This window comes from Megascapheus bottae, chromosome 3 (assembly GCF_031878675.1).
Source record: "Megascapheus bottae isolate mThoBot1 chromosome 3, mThoBot2.hap1, whole genome shotgun sequence".
Taxonomy (NCBI): domain Eukaryota; kingdom Metazoa; phylum Chordata; class Mammalia; order Rodentia; family Geomyidae; genus Megascapheus; species Megascapheus bottae.
In genome coordinates this window covers 86,084,007-86,108,798 of record NC_143511.1, presented here as the reverse complement: position 1 = coordinate 86,108,798, position 24,792 = coordinate 86,084,007, and the positions used below count along the sequence as shown (strand labels likewise).

The window sequence follows — 24,792 nt, the reverse complement described above, 5'->3', positions numbered from 1 at the left end:
GCCCAGCTCAGGCACCGGGGCCTCACATACAAAACATTTCCTAGAGCCAGGAACTGTAACACGGACTGCTCCCTCCCTCGCTCTCTCCCTCCCTCCCTTGCTCTCTCCCTCCCTCCCCCTTTCTTTTTGCCAGTCCTGGGCCTTGAACTCAGGGCCTGCGCGCCATCCTTGGGCCTTTTCAAGGCCAGTGCTCTTCCATTTGAGCCACAGCGCCACTCCTGGCTTGTTCTGTGTGTGTGGTACTGAGGAATCGAACTCAGGGCTTCACGCATGCTAAGCAAACACTCTACCAACTAGGCCACGCTCCCAGCTCTAGTACCCACATTTTTGAGGAAAGCCAAAGCATGTGCCTGGGTGATGAGGGAAGGAGTGAGGGGCTGTGATGCTGTCACAGCACTGAGGGTGGGACTCTGGGCCACTGGGCATCAGAGCAGGGGCCGGGATGACGGGCTCAAGACAGGCCCCATCCCTGGGGCTCACCTCTGTCACTTGCTGCTTGTCCAGCTGAAACACCTGCCCGGAGCTGGTAGAGGCAATTTCCTCATACGCCATATAGCCAGGATGGGAGCGGTCACCACAGTCCCCGGTCAACACGAAAACCACCTGAAGAGGACACAGCCTGGCTCACTGCCAGAGAAAGGACAGGGTGCCTGCCCAGACCAGGAGGTGGAGGGACCTTGGTCTCCCCCAGGTGTGAAGTGGCTAGAGGCCCCTGTCCTGAGGGTCAGACCACGAGAGCCTGTGTGACAGGGCCCTGGGAATAGCAGGTGCTCAATAAACAGAGTGAACTCTACAACCAAAGGGCAGACCGGGCACTGGAGCTCACACCTGCCATCCTAGCTACACGGGTGGCTGAGATCTGAGGATGGCGCTTCAGAGCCAGCCCAGCAGACTCTTATCTCCAATTAGCCAGCAAGAAGCTGGAAGAAGAGCTGTGGCTCAAATGGTAGAGTGCCAGCTTGAGGAAAAAAAAAAAAAAAAAAAGACAGCGCCCAGGCCTTGAGTTCAAGACCCAATGCTGGGGAAAAAGAAAAGTTGACTTGTTTAGGAAGGGCCCTTAGGGGCGGCAAGTGGAAGAACTGGAAGAGTCCAGGCTATCCCAGAGCCTGGGAGGGCCAGGCCCCGCCCCTCCGCAGTCCAAGCTCCCTGTGTCTGCAGATGCCCCAGACAGCCAACAGGGGAGGCCAGCCGCCAGGCCAGGGACAGAGGTGACAACTGAAGACGGATTGCACAGACTTTGGTGCTGGGGCCAGGCAGTGGGGTGAAGTCTGACGCCTGCCACGAGGGCGCCGTGGAGATCAGGACTGTTGGCTGGAAGGAAGGCCCCTGTGTCCTCGGGACCCAATGTGGCTGCACCTGCGACTGTTTCCTCTGGAGAAGGTGCAGCAGCTCGTCCTTCTTGTGGTAGTCCTTGGCACGGGCATCCGAAAACACGTAGATGAAAGAGCCGGGGTTGGACACCTCCACAGCAGCCTTGATGGCACCCACACTCATTTCCGGGCAATCGCCCCCTCCCTGAAGGGAAAAATGGAGTGTTCACAGCAGCCAAAGCCAGCCTTGGTACCCTGAGCCAACTGTCCAGAGTTCTGATGTCCTGGCCTCGCCCTCCCCTGGTGGACTACCGGAGGGGAGGGGAGGGAGCGTGATGCTCAGGTGCCCACTGGAGGCTGAAGGGTTAAAGGCAGAGGGCACAGCAGGGGCGCTCACCTGGCTCAGGCTTGTTCTCCCATGTCAGGATTCGCACCAGCGACCTCTGAGAGTGCCTCTTCCCTGCCCCCCCTTCATCCCCCCGGTGTCTGTGTGGGGTCCCCATCTCCAGGTGGCCACCAGTCTCCACACTGGACCACGGTGAGCCAGGCTCCAGCCTGGTTTGGGGGGGCTCTGAACTGTGTGGTCGCCTGCCCCCTTTCTCGGCCACCACACATAACCTCATGTGGGGGTCCTCACCTGTCCTTTCAACCCCTCGCTCAGTCACAGGCAGCTGCAACAGGCCAAGCCCAGGGCTGGGGAAGTTCTTGATGCCCCCGCCAGGGGGCGTGACCCGGAGAGGAAGGCACCACCTTGGCCTCAGGGAGGGGCGAGACCTAAGAGGAGGGTGACACGGGGGGGGGGGGGGGGGGGCAGGACCCACCTGCACGTAGAGATCTCGCAGCTCTCTCTGAAACACTGCTGGGTCTGCTGTGAGCGTCACGGGACCAATATCTGAGAGAGAGAGAGAGAGAGAGAGAGAGAGAGAGAGAGAGAGAGAGAGGGGGGGGGGGGGAGGGAGGGAGAGCGCCAGAGACAGAGAGACAGAGACAGAGAGACAGAGACAGACAGAGAGAGAGTGAGAGAGACAGAGAGACAGAGAGAGACAGAGGGACAGAGAGACAGAGAGAGAATGTACTCAGTAGGCTACAGCCCCCCCAAGCTCTAGGAAAGCACACAGCATGGACTGAGGGCAAATCCTGCCATCTCCCCCCAAACTCTTGTAACCCACCCTTCCCAAAAAGCCCGACTGGTCCCCCAACATCGCCCATCTGCCATGAGAAAGAAATTCTGGGAATACAGGGAAAGCAGGAAAACCAAGAAATGATCTGTTCTGGATGCGCGCATGCGCACACACGCACACACACACACACACACACACACACACACACACACACACACACACGAGCAAGCACCCAGGCCAGCTGGTAGACAGGAGTGAGGCCATCTAGACGTGCCCCTGGGTGACAGTGGCAGCCACAGCTGTGCCTGGGCACTGAACACCCCGGCTTTTCGAGTGGGGCCTCAGCCCTCTTGATGTTTCCATGGCGGCCGTGGTGACTCTCAGAAGCTAAGGGGTCGAGGTCCCCGGCCGGTGAGCAGCCACCAGCACCTCTACCACCGTAACAGAGCATGTCCCGCTGCTCTGTCAGCAGAGCTGGCACGGCCCGGTTCTGACGTCATGAGCCCAGGTCAAGGCAAGGCCCCCACTCTGGGGAGGACCCCACCTTGCCCCCACTCTGCCTGTGGCCTGCCTGGCACGTCCCCTATGCTGCCATTTCAGTTCTAACTTTACAGCCGCTTTCATACAAGGGGGGCACCGTAATTAGAGCCCACGATGCCAGGGGGCGGAGCAGAATTCCCATGCCAGCTCCATTTCCCTGCTCCAAAAGCCACTTAACAGACCACGTCCATGGAGGGCAGAGCAGAGACCAGGCTGATCAGAGCCGGGCCCACATCTGACTTTCGTCTTAGCCAAGGTCAGGAGGGCGTGAGCCGCGGTCTCGCCTCTCCTCTCCTCACAAGGACGCCACTTCCTCTTGCTCAGCCAACCATGTCTGCCATGAGCTCACCCACACCGAGGTGCATTCTGGGGTCCCAGGGAAGATGGGAGTTGAGGGTGGACAACTGCTCACCCTGCCCAATGACCAAATCCACCAGATTAATTAGGCCCAAATCCTGGATGCGGAGCCAGTCAACAGCCACCAAGCCACGCTAGCAGCACTACTGCCTGGGTGGTGATTCCCCTCGTGCTGGCCTTCCTCCAGTCATTCTACACACGTTTATTTGCCCATAGAGATGTCTCACCGCCATGTGTGATGTCTGTGATTTGGTGCCCCCATTTCACTGATGGGAAAATCGAGGCTCGATGAGACCCGCACGCCCAGTGCCCTGCCCAGAGAACCACAGCTGGGAAGCAGTAGAGAGGAGACTTCACCCGGACTTAACCACAAGACCCCATCTCAGTCAGAAGCTAGATGCAGGACATATGCTTGTAATCCTAACTATGTGGGACACACGAAGAGGCGGTTCACTGTCCAGGCTGGCCCAAACATTCACAGGAGACCCTACGCAAAAAAAGAACACAAGTGAAAGGAGCTAGAGGCATGGCTCAAGAGGTCAGGGCACCTGCAGTACAGGGCTCTGAGTTTAACACCTCATACCTCCGAAAGAAAAAGATTAAGCATGTCTATTTCTCAGAATGAATACATGCACAAAATACAGACTGGGCCGAGTGCGGTGGCTCACACCTGTAATCCCAGCCACTTAGGTGGCTAAAATCTGAGGATCAAGGTTCAAAGACAGTCCGGGCACAAAAGGACCTGAGACTTCTCTCCAGTTAACCTCTAGAAAAGGGGAAGTGGGGCTTGGCTCAAGGGTAGGGGGTCGCCTTGAGCTGAAGAGCTCAGGGACAGCGCCCAGGCCATATCCATTTTTCTTGGGCTCCATGTTCTACCGTGCCACCTCCCCCTGCCCTGATTTTTGTCATTTTTGAGGCAAGTAGGTTATTCACTCAAAGAGCTCAACTTTGATGTCAAGCTTGACACAGAATCCAAAGAAAGCCACGGCTGACTGAGCGGCAATGAGGCACACGGGGGCGAGGCGTGGAGCGGGGGCATGAGGTCCACGCGCTATGGATGGACCAGCGTGCATACTGAACCCAGAGGCAAGACGCCTTCAAACAACGGGCAACTGGCTGAATGCATACACTGGTACACGACTGTAATTCCTGCCTTCTGAAGGCAGAGAGGGCAACCCTGGCCCTTCCAGGCCAGTGCAGGCGACCAAAGGGAGCCTTTGTATCAGAAAGCAGCAAGCTGAGCCAAGCTACTTCATGCCTGCAATCCCAGCCACTCAGGAGAGTCAGATATGGAGGATCATGGTTCAAAACTAGCCCGGATGGACAACTCTGAGAGACTCTATCTAAAATAGCCACCGAGCAAGCTCAACAAGTGGAAAGCTCTGAGTTCCACAACCCCCAAAATAAAAAACATCGATGTGGCCAAGCTAGACATATAGAAATATAGGAGTATAGAAACAGCTTAAAGATTCCAGGGGCCAGGTGTTGGTGGCTGTTGTCCTTGCTACTCAGGAGGAAGCTGAGATCTGAGGATTACGGTTCAAAGCCGGCCCAGGCACAAAAAATCCATGAGACTCTCATCTCTAATTAATCACCAGAAAACTGGAAGTGGCACTGTGGCTCAAATGGTAGAGCGCTAGCCTTGAGCTGAAGAACTCAGGGACAGCGCCCAAGCCCAGAGTTCAAGCCCCACAACTGGGGGAAAAAAAAAAAAATCCAGGGTATAGAAATTACAAACATCTCAACAAAGTGAGGAGAGCCCCTTGCTAAAAATCAGTCCTCATTTGTCTCTGGGGTTTTTTGCCTTCTCTTATTTTGGTTTTGGGTTGGGGGATGGGTTTTTTTGGGGGGGGTAGTTATTTTTGTTTTATTTTCAGTGTTAAAAGTGAAAACATCGTTTTATATTTGATGACTCGAAACAACAAAGAAAAAAATCTCAAACCAACATGGCAGGGCCATTGCTGAGCTTATGTTTGGCAAGCCCTGAGTTCTGTCTCCAATACCAAAAAACGGAAGCAGAGCAAAACAGAAATCCTACGATGAATGAATGGTATAAAACCAGAAATAAGACAAGGCTGGGTGTTGATGGCTATACCTGGGGCCCTGGCTACTCAGAAAGCTGAGATCTAGACAATCACAATATGAAGCCAGCCCTGACAGAAGAGTTTCCATCTCCATAATAACTAGCAAAAAGCTGATCTGGAAGCATGACTCAAGTCGTAGAGCACCAGCCAAGCAAGCCCTGAGCCAGAGACCCTGAATTCAAAACGAAGAAAGGGAGCTGGCAGCAGTCATTCAATCCTGTAATCCGAACCACTCAAGACATTCAGATTTGAGAATCATGGTTCAAAACCAGCCTAGGCAGGGAAGTCTGCGGCACTCTATCTTCTAAAAAAAAAAAAATGACCAAAACTGGAAGGAGAGCTGCGGCTAAGGTGGTAGAGTGCCAGTCGTGAGCAGAAAAGCTCAAGATGATGCTTAGGCCCTGAGTTCAAGCCCTAGATCTGTACTGAGGGGGGGGAAAAAGGTGGAGGGAAAAAGTGAGGCGGGCTGTGGCCCCACCATTCTTTGGCATTGTTTTAGAAGCCTGGCTGCTGAATGAAGCAGCCTTTCAGCAATGCAGCCTTTTAGATAAGTGAGCCTTTGATTAGCAAAGGGAGGTGTCACAATGCCGGACAGACCACAGCTGCCAGCCTAGAAAACTGAAGACGTTACTAAAACATTTGTTAAAAAAAAAAACTTCAGCAAAAAGTTGGAAAGAAAATACATGAAAATGAATTGCTTTCCAACACCCTACTAATCGTCATTTATAAAAAATGTAATGGAACAATAACAACAACAAAAAAAAAAGCCATTCTGGTCAAAATAGTAACATCAAAATATTTAGACATGATCTTTAAAAGAAATGGGTGGACCTTATCAGAAAGTCTCATAAATCTTTACTAAAGGAAATAAAAAGGGAAAGAAGAAGGGAGCCTCTGGAGAGCAAAGGAAAGTTTTAACACCGTGCTGGAGGCTGGCCCAGGGGCTTGCGCCTGGAATCCTAACCACTCAAGAGGCTGAGACCCGAGGATAGAGAGCTGAAGTCAGCTGGGCAGGAAAGCCCGTGAGACTCTTCTCTCCAGTGAACCACCAGCAAAAGTAGAAGTGAAGCCGTGGCCAAGTGGTAGAGTACAGCCTTGAGTACAAAAGCTAAGGGACAGCATCCAGGTCCTGAGTTCAAGCCTCAGCATCAGCAAAAAAAGAAAAACCCAAAAACCACTAGCCTGGGGCTGGGAGTTTGGCCTACTGGTAGAGTGCTTGCCTAGCATGCACGAAGACCCGGGTTCGATTCCTCAGTACCACATACACAGAAAAAGCCGGAAGTGGTGCTGTGGCTTGGGGTGTGAGGCCCACAGGGGCCGAGGCCAGGTCTGGCACTCTCTCGGGAGTGGGGTAGCCACGGGTGTTCTCAGAGGTCATTTGTGCCCATCAGGTCAGAGACTAGACAGTTGGTGAACTCAGGTCTAGCTCCACACATGCGCACACACAAGCGACTGCATCTCCAATGTGGCTGGCTGGACTCATGTTCACTGGCTACGTCCGCCATGTAGACCTCCTTGCCTGGTCATTGGGGAAGTCAGACGCCATGTTCCCTGGGCAGCACGGAGTACATTGGGCTGCAAAGCCCCTGGCGAGGTCACCTCCAAGGCACCCAGACCCGCCCACTTGGGAGAAAGAGACAGAAGACCCCTAAGGTGGGCAGAGAAGGAGAGGCTCAAAATTAACCCTGCAGTGAGCTGCAGTGGCTGGCACCTGTCATCCTAACGACCCAGAAGGCTGAGAGCTGAGGATCCAGGTTCAAAGCCAGCCTGGACAGAAAAGTTTGCAATGTTTATTTCCAATGAACCAGCAAAGAGCTGGAAGTGGAGCTGTGGCTCAAGTGACAGAGTGCCAGACTTGAGTGGATAAGCCAAGTAAGTGTGATCCCTGAGATCAAGCCAGAATACCAACGCACACACACACACACACACACACCAGCGAATAAAAATACAACAAGAGGGCCAGGAGTTTGGCCTAGTGGCAGAGTGCTTGCCTAGCATGCATGAAGACCCGGGTTCAATTTCTCAGTACCACATACATAGAAAAAAGCCGGAAATGGTGCTGAGGCTCAAGTGGTAGAGCTCTAGCCTTGAGAAAGTCCAAGGACAGTGCTCAGGCCCTGAGTTCAAGCCCCAGGACTGGCATAAAAAAATACAAGAGTCAAATATGAATAAAAGCCAACAGAGTGAGCGTCCAGTGAGCAGAGTTTAAATAATTTGACCCAGAAAATGAACCACATCATCCTCAATCATAACCCACGGTATTACAGCCCATAGTTCCAGGCTGATAGAAATGATTGAAGAATGAATGAATGAATGAATGAATGAATGAAAGACAATTTTCACAAGCAGAAGAGTTGTACATAATTCATGTGGCCCGGAAGTTCCCATTCTGTGCAGGTGGGCTTTCCACAGCGACTTCCTCCTAAACAGAGGAGAAGCTGACACACAACCAGGCTGTCCTGTCCATCACCCGTGTTGTGAACGCGTGTCACCACCCACCATTCTGTCTTTTTCTCTCTTGCTCTTAATCACAAAACACCAGATAAATTGCAATGACACCAGGGTCAAAACATCTGGTCACTGCTTGGCAAAAACAGACACAATGGCTCATACCTGTAATCCCAGCCACTCAGGAGGCAGAAATTAGGAGGATTGAGATTCAAGGCCAGCGGCAGCAATAAAAGTTAGCTAGGCTCCCATCTCAACCAACAAGCTGGGTATGATAGTGTGCGCCTGTCAGCCACACTACTTAGGAGGTGTGAATAGGATTGTGGTCTAGACAGTTGACTTGGGCAAAAAACAAGAGACTCTATTAAAAAAAAAATAGTTGGGGCTGGGAGTTTGGCCTAGTGGTAAGAGTGTTTTCCTAGCATGCACGAAGACCCGGGTTCAATTCCTCAGTACCACATACATAGAAAAAAAAAAGCCAGAATGGTGCTGAGGCTCAAGTGGTAGAGCTCTAGCCTTGAGAAAGTCCAAGGACAGTGCTCAGGCCCTGAGCTCAAGCCCAGGACTGGCAAAAAAAAAAATCACTGGAGCTATGACTCACGTGGTGGAGCACCTGTTAGCAAACTCTACCACTTGTTTGTTTGTTTGTTGTCAGTTCATGTGGCTTGAACTCAGTGCTTGGGCGCTGTCCTGGAGCTTTTTCACTCAGGGCTAGCACTCTACCACTTTGAGTGGTAGCACCACTTCTGGTTTTCTGGTGGTTAATTGGTGATAAGAGTATCACAGACCTCCCTACCCTGGCTGAATGTGAGCCATGATCCTTAGATCTCAGCATCCTGAGTAGTGAGGATTACAGGTTGTTATAATTTTAATATTAAAAAATACCCACAAAGCCAGGTATGGCGATGCTTGCGTGTAATCTTAGCACATGCGGGGCTGAGACAGGACTATCGGAATTCAAGGCCAGCCTGGGCTGAATAGTAAGACCTTGTCTCAAGAAAAATCAAAAGAAAACACAAATACTATGTTGAAAATGAACTATACAACTTATGGGGGGGCGATAGGAGGGAGAGAGGGAAGGGAAGACAATGCCCAAGAAGAAATGTACTCATTGCCTGACTTATATAACTGTAACCCTCTGTACATCACCTTTATAACAACTTTAACTTTTTAAACAAAATACAAGTAAAAGAAGGTACTCCATTAATATTATAAATATTAATGATTAATGTAGTGTGCTCCTGGCACCAGAACTAGCGCATGCCATGGAAGGCTGGATAAATCCCTGGGTGATGAAGTAGCTGGGTCTGCGTCATGAGAAGGACAGAGCAAGTTCCTCAAAGGTCCCTGCACCATTCACCATGCCATCCCATGCTGTCCCATGCAGTCCCAGCCCCTGGGGTAGTTCACCAATGGTTTTCACTTTGTACCTTTTTTTTTTTTTTTTTTTGCCAGTCCTGGGCTTGAGATCAGGGCCTGAGCACTGTCCTTGGATTTTTCTCAAGGATAGAGCTCTATCACTTAAGCCACAGCACCACTTCTGGCTTTTTTCTATGTATGTGGTACCAAGGAATCGAACCCGGGTCTTTGTGCATGCTAGGCAAGCACTTTAACCACTAGGCCAAACTCCTAGCCCCCTTGTGCCATTTTTTAAATTCCAGGTGAAAGGATTAAATACCAAGAGAGAAAGAAAAACAAATGATCAGAATATCTGATTTTGTGACAGAATTTTTTTGAAAAAGAAAACACTTTTCTAAACATGTAAGTGAGAAAACCCATAAAAGAAAAATAAATCAGTCAATCTCTCAACATAGGCATTTATAGAACTCACAGACAACACAGAGAGGCCATGGTCAGGCAAAATACAAGCACAGAACAAAACTGTCTGTGGCATCAACACAAAGAGCTCATGTCAGTTGGAAAGAAATCCACTCTGACTTTTGATTTTACAAATTAGGAAATCAAATAAAAATTAAAAAATAAGCCAGGCACGGGTGGCCCAGACATGTAATTCTTGGTACTCAAGAGGTTGAGACCTGAGGATGGCAGTTTGAAGCCAGCTCAGACAGGCAAGTCTGAGGGACCAAAAAAAAGTAAATAAAATTAGGAAATAAAGGGCCGGGAGTTTGGCCTAGTGGTAGAGTGCTTGCCTAGCATGCACAAGGACCTGGGTACCACATCTATAGAAAAAGCCATAAGTGGTGCTGTGGCTCAAATGGCAGACCACTAGTCCTGAGAAAGCCCAAGGACAGTGCTCAGGCCCTGAGTTCAAGCCCCAGGACTGGCAAAAAAAAATTAGGAAATAAGCACAACTCATAAAAGGGGAAAAACTACGAGTGTGTGCGCTCACATGCATGTGCACACACACACACACACACACACACACACACACATCCACTAAGTACTTGAAACTGTGCTGAGAGGCAACAGAACAAAAAAGCCATCTCTCAAGTCAGGATAAAAACATTTTTCCTAATCCTAGCACTGGAAGAGCAGGACGGAAAGGACCTGAAACACTTCTGGAGGAATTCCCCCAGAAGACAACAGGAAAAGGGGCCCTCACACCCGTGTGCCATACAGGGCCCAGGAACTCCACAGAGGAACTCAGTCCTCCAGGAGAGCCAGGCAGTGAGAGGGAGGGGAGAGGAGGGAGGGGGGGGAGGGAGGGAGGGAGGGAGGGAGGGAGGGGTGATGATAAGGGATGGAAGAGAAGGAAGAAGGAAAGGAGAGAGGGAGGGAAATAGATGAAAGACAACCGAGGGAGAAGAAGGGAGAGAGGAAAAAGGAAGGAAGGAAGAGAGAGAGGGAAGGAGGGAGGGAGGGAGGGAGGGATGTTGGTTCACACTCAGGGAATCTCAGTATTTGACTTTCAGTATTAAAACTGGAAACCATGTGGATTTCCAGCCAAATGAGCTGCTTGGAAGTTTCATCTTGCGGCCACATTGCATTTTACACTCACGGGGCACAGGGCCTGTGCGCCCTCTCCCCTCCCTCCTCCCCCCCCACCCCCCTTCCCCGTTCCACTTGCTGACTCAGCTCCAAGTCCAGGCTCCAGCCCAGTCCATACAAGGAGAGAGCAAAGCTCCAGACGAGCACAGACCCTCCCTTCCACCAGCCTCCCCCACCACCTGTCCTCCAGCCCCCACTCAGCACCCCAGAAACTCCTTGGTCCCAACTGCATCTCTGCTAGGCAAAGGGTCAAAACTCCCGCCTTCCCCTCACCCACCTGGATGCCTTCCCGCCTCAGCCTCACGTCACCATGTCACCTCCTGTCACCATGTCACCACATTACCCCCTGTTACCATGTCACTGTCTGCTCCTCCTGGCGATCCCCCCCTCAGGTTGCTGACTCTTTAGATGAGCCCTGCCAGCCTCCACTGTCCACCCCCGGGGGACACTACCCTATGTGGGGGTTCGGGGGTGGGGAGGACCCCTCCATGCGAGGACCCAGGGATCCAGGTGGGGGGGCGGTGACAATTTAGGCTTTTCTGTCAAAAGGGAGAGATATTGACGAGCTGAGCCTGGAGAAGGCTGGACAGCTGTACCCGAGCACTGTGCCCAGACAGAAGAGGAAGTAGAAGGACCCTGAAATTCATGAGCAGAGCAGGGGAGCAAGGAACGCCCCTGACACTATCGGACCTCAAGGACGGCAGTCCTGAGCTGCTGTGAGGCTTCGCAAAGACCAGCAGAACCCATAAACCAGGAACCAAGTCTCCTGGCAGGGGCCCTGGGGAAGTGGCACTCAGGCCCCACTCTTGATTTGGGGTACGAGGTGTCAAGTGATGTTTAAACTCTCTTCCTAAGACTTCTTAAGAAACCCAAGTAAACGGGAGCCAGTGGTACACACCCGTCATCCTAGCTACGCAGGGGGCTGAGATCTAAGGCTCAACGATCGAAGCCAGCCAGGGAAGGAAAGTCTGAGACACATCTCCAGGGAACCACCAAACTGTAAGTAGCACTGTGGTTCCAGGTGGTAGGGTACTAGCCTTGAGCAATGAAGCTCAGGAACAGTACCCAAGCCCTGAGTTCAAGCCCCAGGACTGACAAAATAAATAAATAAGAAGATGAAGAAGAAAACCGGGCATGGTGGCTCATGCCTGTAATCCTAGGTACTTCAGGGAGCTGAGATCTGAGGATCCTGGTTCAAAGCCAGCCTGGACACTACAGACTAAGACTCTTATCTCCAATTTAACACTAGAAAATGGGAAGTGGTGCTATGGCTCAAGGAGCAGGGTAGCAGCCTTGAGCTGAAGAGCTCAGGGACAGCACCCAGGCCCAGAGTTCAAGCCCCATAACCAACAACAACAAAAGAAAGGAAGGAAGGGAGAAAGAGAAGAGAAGAAGACAAAACAAAGAAACCCAAGTATAATCCTAGAAAGCTGGTGAGAGTTGGAGGTAAAAAACAGAGACAAAGCCGGAGACACAGTTCACACACACACATGTACCCATATGTGCACACACACATACATGCACACACCTTCACACAATGCCCAGCCTTGCTGCACCCTCACCCTGAGTGGAGGCTGCTTCTTGAGTACTCAGACTTTTCTAGAGCCCTGGTTTCTAGGCTTTGAACTGTACATCCCAAAGAAGTCCAGCTCTTCTGGAAACAGGGGCCTCCAGACCCTGACGATAGCAACATGGCCCAGAAATATTGGGGACCCTTCCAGTGCCCGTAATAATGGATTCATGGACCTGCTCACATCCAGCTGAAACTACTTTTTTTTTGCCAGTCCTTGGGGCTTGAGCTCAGGGCCTGAGCACTGTCCTTGGGCTTTCTCAAGACTAGAGCTCTACTACGTGGCCACAGCTCCACTTCTGGCTTTTTCTATGTGTGTGGTACTGAGGAATCAAACCCAGGTCTTTGTGTGTGCCAGACAAGCACTCTAGCACTAGGCCAACCTCCCAGCCCTGCTGAAACTCTTTACACTGCCAGCTTTTGCAAGGAGTCTTCCTTCCCTCCTTCCTTCTTTCTGAAGTCATCCTCTGGACAGAGAGGAGCTGGCAAAGAGAGGGAATACAGCGAACAGTAATACAAGGCTGGGCAGGGTGGCTTATGCCTGTAATCCTTGCGACTCAGGAGGCTGAGATCTGAGGATCCTGTCTAAAGCAGACCTGGGCACACAAGTCCAAGAGACTCTCAACTCCAATTACTGGAAGTACAGATGAGACTCAAGGGGCAGAGCACCAGCCCTCAGTGGGAAAAGCCACAGAAGAGTGCATGGCTCTGAGTTCAAGACCCACTAACCAGTATGCACACACACACACACACACTCCAGTTCAAAGACACTCCATCCCTATTTTCCAGGGAGCTTTCCAGGAGGGGTTGGGGAGAGACCCCTTTCAAGGGATTCCCCTAACATGAACTGAAAGGCAGGCGGCCCAGCTGGGGCAACCGCAGGAGGAGCTGAGGACCTGGCTTCCCAGCTGTGGCTTCTCTAAGTGCCATTAGGTAAGGGGCCAGGCTGCAGGGAGTTGTTCTCCCGTGGAATCCATAGCAAACCCCATTTCGCCCCTAGGCTGGCCTCTGGGGCCGCCCTGGCCTTCAGAGGCTAAGAGGGGTGGATTCTAAGAAAATCCAAAGGGAAAATGCAAATCGCCCAGGGTTGCACCTTGTTTGTCCCCAGTGGAGAAATAGAGGACCAGAAAGGTGAGGTTCTCACAGCTGGAGGGGCAGACCCGGGCACTGAAACCCTCTGCCCCACCCTGGCTCCGTGCCATGAGCTGAGCAGTGGCAGAGGAGAGGCAAGGGCTGCCCCAGGCGGCCTGCGCCCCCCTGCGCGGCGGGACCGCGGACCTTCAGATGCGCCCAGGGCGCCCAGGCCTTGGCGGGTGATGGCAGAAGTGGCGGGGCGCGGGGGGTGGGGGGTCCGGACGGGGCGCTACCTGGGTCGTGGAAGGGCACCAGCGCGTAGTTGGCGATGGCCTGGCCGCCGCCCCCGCTGAGGCTGCGCTCCAGGATGCGCGCGGCGCCGTCGATCACTTGCATCAGGTCGTCGCGCATGGAGCCGGTGACATCGAAGACGAAGGCCAGGGTGGCCGCCCCGGGGCTGGGGGGCAGCGAGGCCGCGGCCGCGGACACCGTGGCCAGCAACCACAGGAGCGGCGCCCGGGGCATGGCGAGGCGCGCGGAGGCGCCCGGAGCCCGGGGCATGGCGAGGCGCGCGGAGGCGCCCGGCGCGGTGCCGGCGTGGCCGGGGCGCACGGGACCAGCGGGCGCGCGGACACCGGGGTTCCCTTAGTGGGAGCCCGAGGCGGATCCCAGAGCCCACCGTGCAGGACAGCCGCCCGCCCCTGCGCTCCCGGACCGTGACTCAAACTTTCCCAGCCCCGCGGCCCGAGGTTAGAGGAGGACGCGGGGCTGAGCAGGGCGGAGGAGGCGGGGCCGCCGAGGGGCGGAGGCGGCGACACCTGCGACTCCGCTGGTGCGGAGGGGGGCGGGGCGGGGGCGGGCGGAGGGGGGGCGTCTGGGCGGGAGGGCGTGGAGGGGGAGGAGGGGCGGGCCGGAGTGGAAGGATGGGGATGGGGGGTGAGTGTGATGACGGGAAAGCGCCCGGGAATAGGGCTGCAGGCCTTAGACCCCTGGGCCCAACTTGAGCTTGTTTGGTTGGGGACTCCGTTGTTGTTGTTGTTTGTTGTTGTTGTTGTTGTTTCCTGGGGCTTGAACCCAGAGCCTGGACACTGTCCCTGCGCTCCCTCTAAGGAGCCACGGTGCCACTTGAAGCTTCTTCTGTGTATGTGGTACTGAGGCACTGAACCAGGGCTCTGTGTATCCGAGGCAAGCACTGTACTTACCCCCAAGCCCCATGGCCGTGGGGCTCACACCACACCCCCTCAGCTCCGAGCTCCTCTCACCTGCTGGAAGTGTGTTGAGTTCCGCCCCTGGGTGCTGCTTGTTACCTTTTTCACCCGAGACCGGCACTGTGCCAGGGAGTCACAGCGCCGGGTCAGCTTTTGGTTGGTTAACTAGAGAAGAGGTTCATGGACTTGACTGCTGCCGCTGGCAATCGATCTCAGCCTCTTGAGTAGCCAGGACGACAGGCAGGAGCCACAGTACCAGGCCACTCTGAATCCTGTTTACACCTGGAGGAAATTGAGGCTCAGAGAAGAGAGGTCACCTGCTCAAGGTCACTCTGCTCTCCCTGCCAACGCTCCCTCCGCCATCTGACTGAGCTAGGACGCTCGCTCTCTCCCACACCCCGTGGCAACTGTTCCCCACTCTCTCAGGCCTCTCCAGTGGCCTGGGAGGACCCTGGGGGCAAGTCTGGGTCTTAGTCCCCCCCACACACACTTTTTTTTTTCCAGTCCTGGGCTTGGGCTCAGAGCCTGAGCACTGTCCTTGGGTTTTCTCAAGGTAGAGCTCTACCATGTGAGCCACAGCACCACTTCTGGCTTTTTTTTTTTTCTATGTATGTGGTACTAAGGAATTAAACCCGGGTCTTGGTGCATGCTAGGCAAGCACTCTACCACTAGGCCAAACTCCCGGGCTCAGTCGCCTTTGATCAGCCCCCAGCTCTTTGGAGGAATAGAAACTGAAATGATTGCTGTGGTGAGAAGCTGGTGATCCGTCGCTCCTGTGAGCACACTGTAATCTCCATGCATGGATGAGGCACCCTGAGGATCGCGGGGGGTGGGGGAGGGTTACCTGTGGGGACACCTGAGACACACCCCTGGGGCTGCCCACCACCCTTGTCCAGCCTTGGTCCTGGCTGTATGTTTTCTCATCGGCCATGTCCGAGGCCTCCCCTTCCACCCCACAGGAGCCACAACCACAGGCCTGGTGCCTGGCTCATGGCAGATGCCCAGTGGACATGTGCCACCTCTATAAGGCAGCAGGTGTCAGCTAGGCATTGGCCAGGGACCCAGGAAAATGGTCACCCATGGAGCTGTCTGTCCCAGAGGCCCTCAAGTTCAAGACCGAGCTGAGTCTCCTATCCTTGTGGCTCTAAATCTCCCAGGGGCAAAGGGTGGCCTTGGCCCCCAGATGTGGGCAGGGCTGGGCCAACTTGAAGGAAAGGGAGAGGCCCCAGCTACAGGAAAGCAAAGCCAGAACCAGGACCGAACTGAGACAGGTCAGGCCCAGAGTATACACATATGATTACTCTAGACAAATAGGTCCTTCAGTTATTCACTCCACAAACACTGGCTCTGCAGTGCAAGGCGGAGGGGCACAGAAACAGAAGACACACTCTCGCCCCTGGCGGGGGGAGGGGGGGTAGAGATGCGAAAACAAATAATTCTAAGTCAGTGAGCTAAGTGCTAATGGCGGGGTTACCAAGCCCAGAGTGGGAGGGGCTCAACCTGAGGGGTCAGAGGAGGCCACCAGTGAGCGAGCCTCGAGCCAGTGAGAAGGGCTCACAAACCAGAAAGGGCACCGGAAAGAGCTAGAACAGCCGGAGCAGAGCCAGGAAGATTTGCTGCCAGTGGGTCCCCAGCCACAGGAAAGGGACAGTGCAGGGGAGGACAAAGGCCAGCTCACAGAGGACCTGAGTACCCGCTCACCTACCTGGGGCCTCTCACCAGGGTACAGGGAGCTATGCATAGGAGAGCAGGAAGCAGACTTAGCTGGTCACATGGGGAGGGAGCTGAGGCTGTCCCAGAGGGCCTGCAGAATCCTGCCCGGGCTTCTCCATGGCCTGGAGACCTGGAGCCCAGGCCTCCAATCCCCAGAACCCGGTTCCCCCATTGTACAATGACTGGAGGGGTGTGGGGCAGTCACATCAAGGGTAAAGGGCCTACCTTGTGGCCCAGTGCTCACTTTCTGGTTTTGGAGATGCAACCTGCCTGTCTCCTGGTTGGGAGGTTTGGCTATGGTTTGTGATGTAAAATAAGGCTACCTCAAACCCATGGATTGGCCCCACCGCCCTCTCTGACCTCACCTACCTCCCCCTGTCCTGCCTACTTTTATGTTAATAGATTCCTGCTTCTTTCTTTAGCCCCTGGTATCTTCCCATTAAACGAGTCTGCTGAGACATTCTCCCTGGTGCGTCTGTGTCTTCCCTCTGGAGAGGGAGGGCTGGGTGAAGGCGGCCAGCCGGCCCTATCCTTTCTCGGTCTCGTCTTAGTCGGGGCGTGTTCTCTTTGCCCTTCCTGCTGGTCAGGAGGCAAAGAGTGCTAAAAACCCCGACAGAGGGGGAGCAGAGGCTAGGGGAAAACTTCCAAAGACTCTGGCTGCTGCGTGCACCCCGGGGGAGGGGAGGGCCCCACCTGGGACCCGAGGATGAGAGAAGTCCCTCTAAGCTCCTCAGGGCCATGGAGGGGGAGCCAGAACACAGCTTCCATCAGACTGCACCTGCCACCCCAGGGCACAAGCATCTTGGGGGCCCAGAGATGCCCATGTGTGACCCCCCCATTGCACCACGGTGAGCAAAACCTGCACTTCCCAGAGGAAGCTCGAGGAGCTCGGCCACCCTCCCCCACCCAGCCACCCCCACTGCTCCAGGCCCCTGTGGGAGCCCCATTTTTGAACTCAAGATAACCCATATTTGTCCGCTGTTTCCAGAAGGCGTGGTCTCAGTGGGGTTATTTGTGTCCGAACTCACCACATGTTTGCTATGGAAACTGCACTGTTGAACACTGGCTGGGGAACCCGGCACTGTCCTGTCCACTTGGGGCCTCCAAGGCCAGCCACGGGAGGTCAGCCACGGGAGGCCGGCCACGGGATCAGAGCCCAGGGCTCCAGACATTTGGCTATATCAGTGTCCTCCCTCATCTTCTGCTCCCCACCCATGCCACAGTCTGGGTCCCCCTCCCCCTCCTGTCCTCTCCCTTCCCCTCCCCAGCTCTGCAGCAGCCAATGGTAATGTGGTCAATCTTCCCAGACCCTGTGCTGCCACCAACACCAGCATCTCCTCTCCATACCACACCTGGGGAAACTGAGGCTCAGGGACAACCCTGTGTCCAGACTAGACCTTGTATCTGCACCTGTCTTCTTATAAAGCCTGTGATGCTCCCCCCCTCCAGCCGACCCCCTCCCCCTCCCTCCTCAGGGTCTCAGTGAACCCACAAGAAACTCGATGTCATTGGCAGACAAGTAACACCCTCACCCCCCACGCTGCCAGCAAGACTCAGCCGTGGTTCTTTCCTATCTCTGCCAGGTACGGAACCATGGGGGAGCGGGATCGAGCAAAGGGGGTCTCTTGTGGCCTGCAGAGAGGGCCGAGATGCTGGCTCTGCTGGGTGAATGGGACTCCTGAGGACAGGCGGGTGGCCCAGAAGTTCCAGTCATCACAGCCAGGAGCCATGGAGCCATCAGGTGATTGGTTGATTTATGCCCAGCCCAGACCCCCTCGGGACCAGCCTCCCACGCACAGGGGGCGGGGAGGCCATCAGGAATGGTTTGAGGCCATCCCAAGGAGTCCTGGAGCAGCTTAAGAGACGGGAACTGTTGCTCATGCCCATAAACAAGAACAAACACGGGAAGTTAAGTCAGAGCCAAGTGCTCCCGGGAGAGGTGAGTCCCCCACCCGAGCCTCGGTCATGAGCCCGGCACAGAGCTGAACCAGCCACAGAATGAAGGCACAGAGACAGCACATTCTAAGGTGGGCACTGGTGGCTCGTGCCTGTGATCCCAGCTACTCAGAGGATGAGATCTGAGGATCATGGTTCAAAGCCAGCCTGGGCAGGAAAGTCTGTGAGATTCTTATCTCCAATGAACCACCAGAAAAACTGAAGTGGCACTGTGGCTCAAAGTGGTAGAGCACCAGCCTTGAGTGAAAGAGCTCAAGGTCAGTGCTCAGGTTCTAAGTTTAAGCCTTAGGACAGGAAAAAAAATCGACAATTCCATGTATATAGCATCTGCAAGTATCCAAAACAATCTATCCCTAAACATCGAAGATGTTCATGGTCATGACTGAAAAGATAGGGAGATACTGTCCAATGGGCTGGGGTTTCTAGCTGCTCAGGAGACTGAGATCTGAGGACCATGGTTTAAAGCCATCCCCAACAGAAAAATCTGTGACATTCGTACCTCCAATTAACTACCAAAAAGCTGAACGTGGAGCTGTAGCTCAAGTGGTGGAGCTCTAACCTTGAGCAAAAATGCTGAAGGACAACTCCCAGGCCATGCATTCAAGACCCAGGAGAGGCACACAAGTGCGCGCCCACACACACACACACACACCTTTTGTGGTGATGAAAATGTTTTAAGGAAGCCACGCTGTGGCTCATGTGATAGAAAACTAGCCTTGAGCTGAAGAGCTCAGGGACAATGCCTAGGCCCAGAATTCAAGTCCCAAGCTCAACCAAAAAAAAAAAAAAATCTTTTAGAACTAAATAGTGGTAGCAGTCCTACCACACTGTAAACATGCTGCTACTGAATTGTCCACCTTAAAATACTGACCCAGTGGACGTTCTGTGGTGTGCATGCCATTGCAGTGTCTTTGGCTATGTTGCTCAGTTGCTGAGTCCCAGGCTCAAGTGATCCTTTCGCCTCAGCCTCCCCAGGGGTTGGGACTACAGGTGTGCACCAGCTTAGGCCTTAAAGAGCTGGAGGAGGCTTCCTGGGGAAGGCAGATGGAAAACCAGAGCCCCTGCTGGCCTCCTCTGCTTCCCAGTGAGGCTGGGCCAGGCCCTGCCAGGGGCATGCTGGGTTAGAGGCCCAGGTTGGAGTTCAGGTACCAGACCCTTCAAGGCCCTGCCCGTTTCATTTAATTTACCCTTAGGTATGGTCCATTGAGAATGGGCAGGGTCACCGAGACGATGTCGCCAAGGAAACAGACCAAGGAATGGCAACTGACCTTTGATGAGAATTGCCAAAGTAATCAGCTTAAGGACATTCTAATTAATAGAGCCTGAAACCTCTTCCCCAGAAGCGAGTTTGGAAGATCTGATGGACAGAAACCACAATCTGGCCCAGACTACAGGTCGTAACCTTCTGAGCATGAAGACTTGCTGCTTGCCAAGGGCCACAATATAGGAGGTGGATGTGGTTACCAGGGAGACCTTATGCTCTCTCACCTGGCGTTTTGTACAAGGGCCTCGTGCATGACACTCAGCCACTACTGCACAGAATAACAGCATGGACCTTGTAGTTCATGTTTCTTACGTTTGGCCAAAACCAGCTGTGCAGAAAGTGTAAGTAGGAAGATCACAGTCTGGGAAAATGAGACATCTTCCCTACTTGAAAAATAAAAGCAAAAAAGGGGGGGGGGCTTGAGGCATGGCACCAAGAAATTGTCTTGGCACAAATGCCAACCCCTAGCTTTCTACCAGGCTGGCCTCTGGGGCTGAGGTCTGAGATCCAAAGAAGCTGGTGTCCCCAAGTGGCAACTGCAGCAAACTCAATCTGTGGGCTTGGCAGGGATTGCGATGGCCTCAGAGGCAGCACCAATCAAGATTCTGCAGTTCCCGTGTGAACACCCACATAAGCCAGCTGCTTATAGCAGCACAGACACCCCCAGTTACCAGTCATCTGGCTGGGGACCTATTGCTCTACCTGGATGGCCTTGTGGGTAGGTGAGAAGGAGGACTTTCAATAGTTTTTGTTACCCACAGCTTCTGCAATATTCAGCAGCAAGCGGCGCCCCCTAGTGGTGTGGCTGTCATCCGTGCCTTGGGTCTGGGGAACCCAGACCCACAAGTGTTAAGCTCTGGGATCTGTGGGGCCGAGCAGCTCTCTGGAAGTCTTCCAGGGACCGGGGTCTGTTGTTTCTCTGCTCCAGCTCTTCACAAACCTTCTGTCTTTCCTCAGCCCCAGCTGTCCACCTCTTAACTTCTCTCTACTTCCACCGTCTCTCCTTGTCTCCACCACTTCCGCCCTGGACACTGCAACTGTCAGCTCTGCCTCTGCCTCCCCCCCTCTTCCCTCTGTGTGTGTTACCAGCCCCATCTGCTCTACTCATCATGAAGACCAAAAGTAGAAACAGGCCGGGTGCAGTTGCTCACACCTGTAACCCCAAGACCAGAAGAACTACAGTTTGAAGCCAGCCTGGGTTAAAAAAAAAAAAAAAAAGTTAGCAAGACCTGATCTCAATGAATAAGGTGAGCATGGAGCACACACCTGTGAGCCCAGCCCAGCTGGCTCTCAGTGGAAAGATCCGTGATGCCAGTCCAGGCAAAAATGCAAAACCTTCCCTGAAAAATAGCTACAGAAAAAAGGGCTGGGCGTGTAGCTACTTCACAAGCACAAAACCCTGAGTTCAAGCCCCAGTTTTGCTAATTAAAAAAAAAAAAAGTAAGCAAGGAAAGCCTTTGATTGGGCTTATTTTACAACACAAGGGGACAGCACTTTGTGCTCCAGCTCCTCCCAAACACTATACTTCTGTAAGGAGAAAAGGGTTGTGGCAAGAGTGCCTGAACCAATCACTGTGCCCCTTTATGCAAATGAAGGACTGTGTTTGCACCAATCATGACACAGTCCCTCATGCAAATGAGAGCTCATGCTAACCAATCAAAGCAGTCTCTTATGCAAATGAAGGACTGTGTTTGCACCTGTCCCAAACGCTCTGCTGCACCACTGAAAGGCGTTTTTTGGCTGCATAGTTATCAGAGCTCACCTAGACTTGTGATGGAAAAGTCTATCACGGGTTATTTGAAATGGCCATAGGTGAACAGTGGCTGGAGCAACCAGAGTTGTGCTTCAGCATAAAGGACCCGTGGCTGATCTTAGCTTCTCAGGGATATGGGTTTAGAACAGCTGCCTGCCTGATTGGCCTTCAGTCAAGACAAGCATGACATCAGGAAAGGGTCTCATGGCTGTCAATTAGGAAGTCAAATGGCATGGCTTATTTCTGTCAAGCCTAGCTATTCAAAAGGCTGAGATCTGAGGACCTTGGTTCAAAGCCAACCTGGGCAGGAAAGTCCATGAGACTCTTAGTTGCACATAGCAAAGAGCCACAAGTAGAGCTATGGATCAAGTGGTAGAGTGCCAGCCCTGAGTTCAAATCTCTGTACACACACACACAGACAGTGACTGGTTCATGACGCTTTGCTCCAGGCAGCCAGAAGAGGCTAGTCAAGGACAGTCCATCCCCACTACCCAGGCAACAGATAGGGTTCCAGGAAGCTGGGGTCACCCTTGTCTTCCCATTAGGGTGTGGGGTATCCTTTTACAGGTAAGCTCAGCCCTTGGACCCTATGGAAAATTCCAGTCTGGGAAGTGCTGGATGTAGTCAACCCAAAGGAGGGAACATCAGGACAAAGAGATGGCGGTGTCTCCATGTCCAGCAGGCCTAGCCACAAATCCACTCCACCTTCTCCTTCTCTGAAAATGAGGACTAGAACAGTGGCTATTGGGAGGGAGGATGACAGGTGAGTACACGGGTGTGATGGCCTCTGGGCCATGGACAAAGAGGCGCTGAGAGCCAGCCCCCAGCTCTGATGGTCACCCTGTGGCTGCCAGAACCTGACATGTGAGGAATCCCTGTCAATGGAGTCCCATGGCCAATACCCTGTGTCCAGGAGTAACACTCACCCCTACCACCTCCTGCATCCTGCTGCCTGGGTCCCCCTCTTTCTGGTATACCCCACCTGCCCCCACCCAAATCCCAAGACCCCTTAGCTCACTGTTCACTCCTGATACTTTTGGAATCCAATGTCCCAAATACCCTGTAGTTTCTTGGGATTTTTTGGGTTTGTTTTTTTTTTCCAGTCCTGGGCCGTGAACTCAAGGCCTAAGCACTGTCATTGGGTTTTCTCAAGCCTAGAGCTCTACCACTTGAGCCACAGCACCATTTCCAGCTTTCTTTTTTTTTTTTTTTAAATATATATGTGGTACTGAGGAATTGAACCTAGGTCTTTGTGCATGCTAGGCAAGCACTCAGCCACTAGGCCAAATTCCAGGCCCCTAGCCTGCAGTTTTGAGCAAGACCCCCGCCACCCCCCCCCTTAGACCTGGCCCTCATGCTGATCACCCATCCAGGGGTTCCTCTTCTGCAGACCTCACCGCCCCCCCCCAAAAAAAAACCAAAAAAACAGACATCTACAGAGATCAGGAGCAACTGGCTGCTGCCCAGACTTGATTTATAGAGGCAGCCTCCTCTAGAACTCTATGTCTGGCCAGATCCCAGAAGCCCCCACCCCCACCCCAGGCTCAGCTAGGCCAAACCCCATTCCATGAGCCTTGGCAGCTTTGCCTGTAAATATGTTGTCATGCTAGTAGTTGCCTCATGGGGGCGCCAACGCACTAACCCAAGTGAATCTGATAGCTCGCCAGGGTCCAAGGTTAGCTGTTTGCATCTGGTCCACTGGCATAGAAAAGAGCTCAGTGTAGTGTGCTGGGTGGATCCGGATCATCTCCTGGAAGTGACTCTAAGTCTCTTCTCTTTGGACAACTCAGGTCTATTAAGGAGTACAAAAATGGGTGATGGATAAAGACCCAGGATAGCATGATCAAGACAGAGGTTTGTCTCAGTGCAGATGGTACAGGGCTGGCCTCATGGCACTGTGGGGCTGGGGACCCAATTCTAAGAACACTTGATTTGGAGGCCCTGACCCAGCAGGAGTAGAGGGAGAGAAGCTGTTCATTACTCTCATCCCATTGGTCAGAACTGTATCACATGGACATACTTGCCTCCCCAGGGGATGCTGGGAAATGTAGTCCTTTGTTTCCTTGGCTCTATGCCCAGGTAAGCAGAGTTCTAGGGACAAATAGAAAGCTCTAGCACACACCTGGGTGCAGACACTCAAGCCTGTCGTTTTCAGCCATGTGGGAGACTGAGATGAGGAGGATCATGGTACCAGGCTAGCCCAAGCCGAAAAGTCTGAAAAGTTTCTTCTCAAGAGAAAGAAGCAGGGCGTGGTGGTACGGGACTGTTGTCTCTGCTATGGCAGACAGGAACCTGGACCTAAAGCATTGAGGTCCGGGTGCATGAACAGTGAAACCCTGGTGTCAAAAATGACCAGGGCAAAAGAGGGCCGGCAGTGTGGCTCAGCAGTAGAGTACTTGCAGCGTCATCCTGGGTCCTGGGCAGAGGAAGGGAGACTCCTGGCTGAGAGGATGACTCATGGTGAGCTATCTGTCACCTGGCCAGGATCCAGGTGTTCCTAGCATTTGGTAGGGATGCAGCCCCTCAGGCCCCAGCCCCCACCTGCCTGAGCCTAGGGTGGGGGGTGGGGGACTCTGGCATCTCAACTTGCAAAGCAGCTGTGCCTGTTGCTGGCTGGGCAGGCTGGACATGTGGAGGTCATCTGAGGCCCAGATTGGGTCCCCAGGAACGGGCCTAGCTTCTAGAGCTGCATGGACTTTCTTCTGGGAGACACCTGGCAGGTGGCACCCAAAACAAAACAAGACAGAAACCTGCAGCAAAACAAAAAAGACAGACAGACAAAGCACCAGGTCCACACAGGAAGGCGAGGAGAGGCCGGGAAGCATGTTTAATTGGTGAGACACGGGACATACAGAGGAAGCAGGGAGGAGGCCATGTCACCCCTGCCCACACCGCCAGGCAAGGGCCTCCTCCCCCTTTCCCCCCCCCAACACAGACAGGACAGGAGGCACCCCAAATAGTAGAGACTGGGAAGGGGAGGGTGCTGGGAAAATAGCGGGAAAGGACAAAAACAGCCACAGCTGGGACACGCTGCCTCTCTCATGGTTTATATTTTTTTTATTTTTTGCAAGTTACTCAAGTTTCTTTCTGAGGTTGCACATTGTAGGGGCACTCACAGTCCAATCACCCAAACCGTGGCTATCTGGTGTGAGCCTGGCCCCTGAGGGTGGGGGAGGGTCGGCCTTGGCTAGACACTAGACTTGGCTCACATTGGTGGCCAGGCTACTGCCTGAGGGAGAAACTGAGTCAAAGTCTCCAAGGAAACAGAGGCAGGCTGGGAGTGAGGTGGCAGTCCTGAGCTAGGGGTGACCGCAGACTTGGGGTGGGAGGGGGTGGAGAATGGAAAAGGCTGTTGCAGACCAGAGCCTGAGCCTAGACACCAGGCACAAGATAGAACCCGCTGTATATTCAACAAAAGCCTTTTATTCATTCAAAAATTAACCAT

General features: G+C 53.4%; 1 protein-coding gene across 1 annotated transcript in view; it reads right to left on the bottom strand.

The window, feature by feature from the left end:
• Hmcn2 (hemicentin 2) overlaps nucleotides 1–14,668 on the bottom strand; it is a 108,546-nt gene extending 93,878 nt beyond the window's left edge. Inside the window, exons 1-6 of the mRNA XM_090329396.1 lie at nucleotides 14,656–14,668; nucleotides 14,181–14,327; nucleotides 13,747–14,097; nucleotides 2,132–2,202; nucleotides 1,357–1,515; nucleotides 481–603 (exon numbers count right to left, since the gene is read on the bottom strand). Of these exons, the coding sequence (XP_090185522.1) occupies nucleotides 481–603; nucleotides 1,357–1,515; nucleotides 2,132–2,202; nucleotides 13,747–14,097; nucleotides 14,181–14,327; nucleotides 14,656–14,668 (864 nt within the window). The remainder of the gene's footprint in view (nucleotides 1–480; nucleotides 604–1,356; nucleotides 1,516–2,131; nucleotides 2,203–13,746; nucleotides 14,098–14,180; nucleotides 14,328–14,655) is intronic.
• Between the last annotated feature and the right edge of the window lie 10,124 nt (nucleotides 14,669–24,792).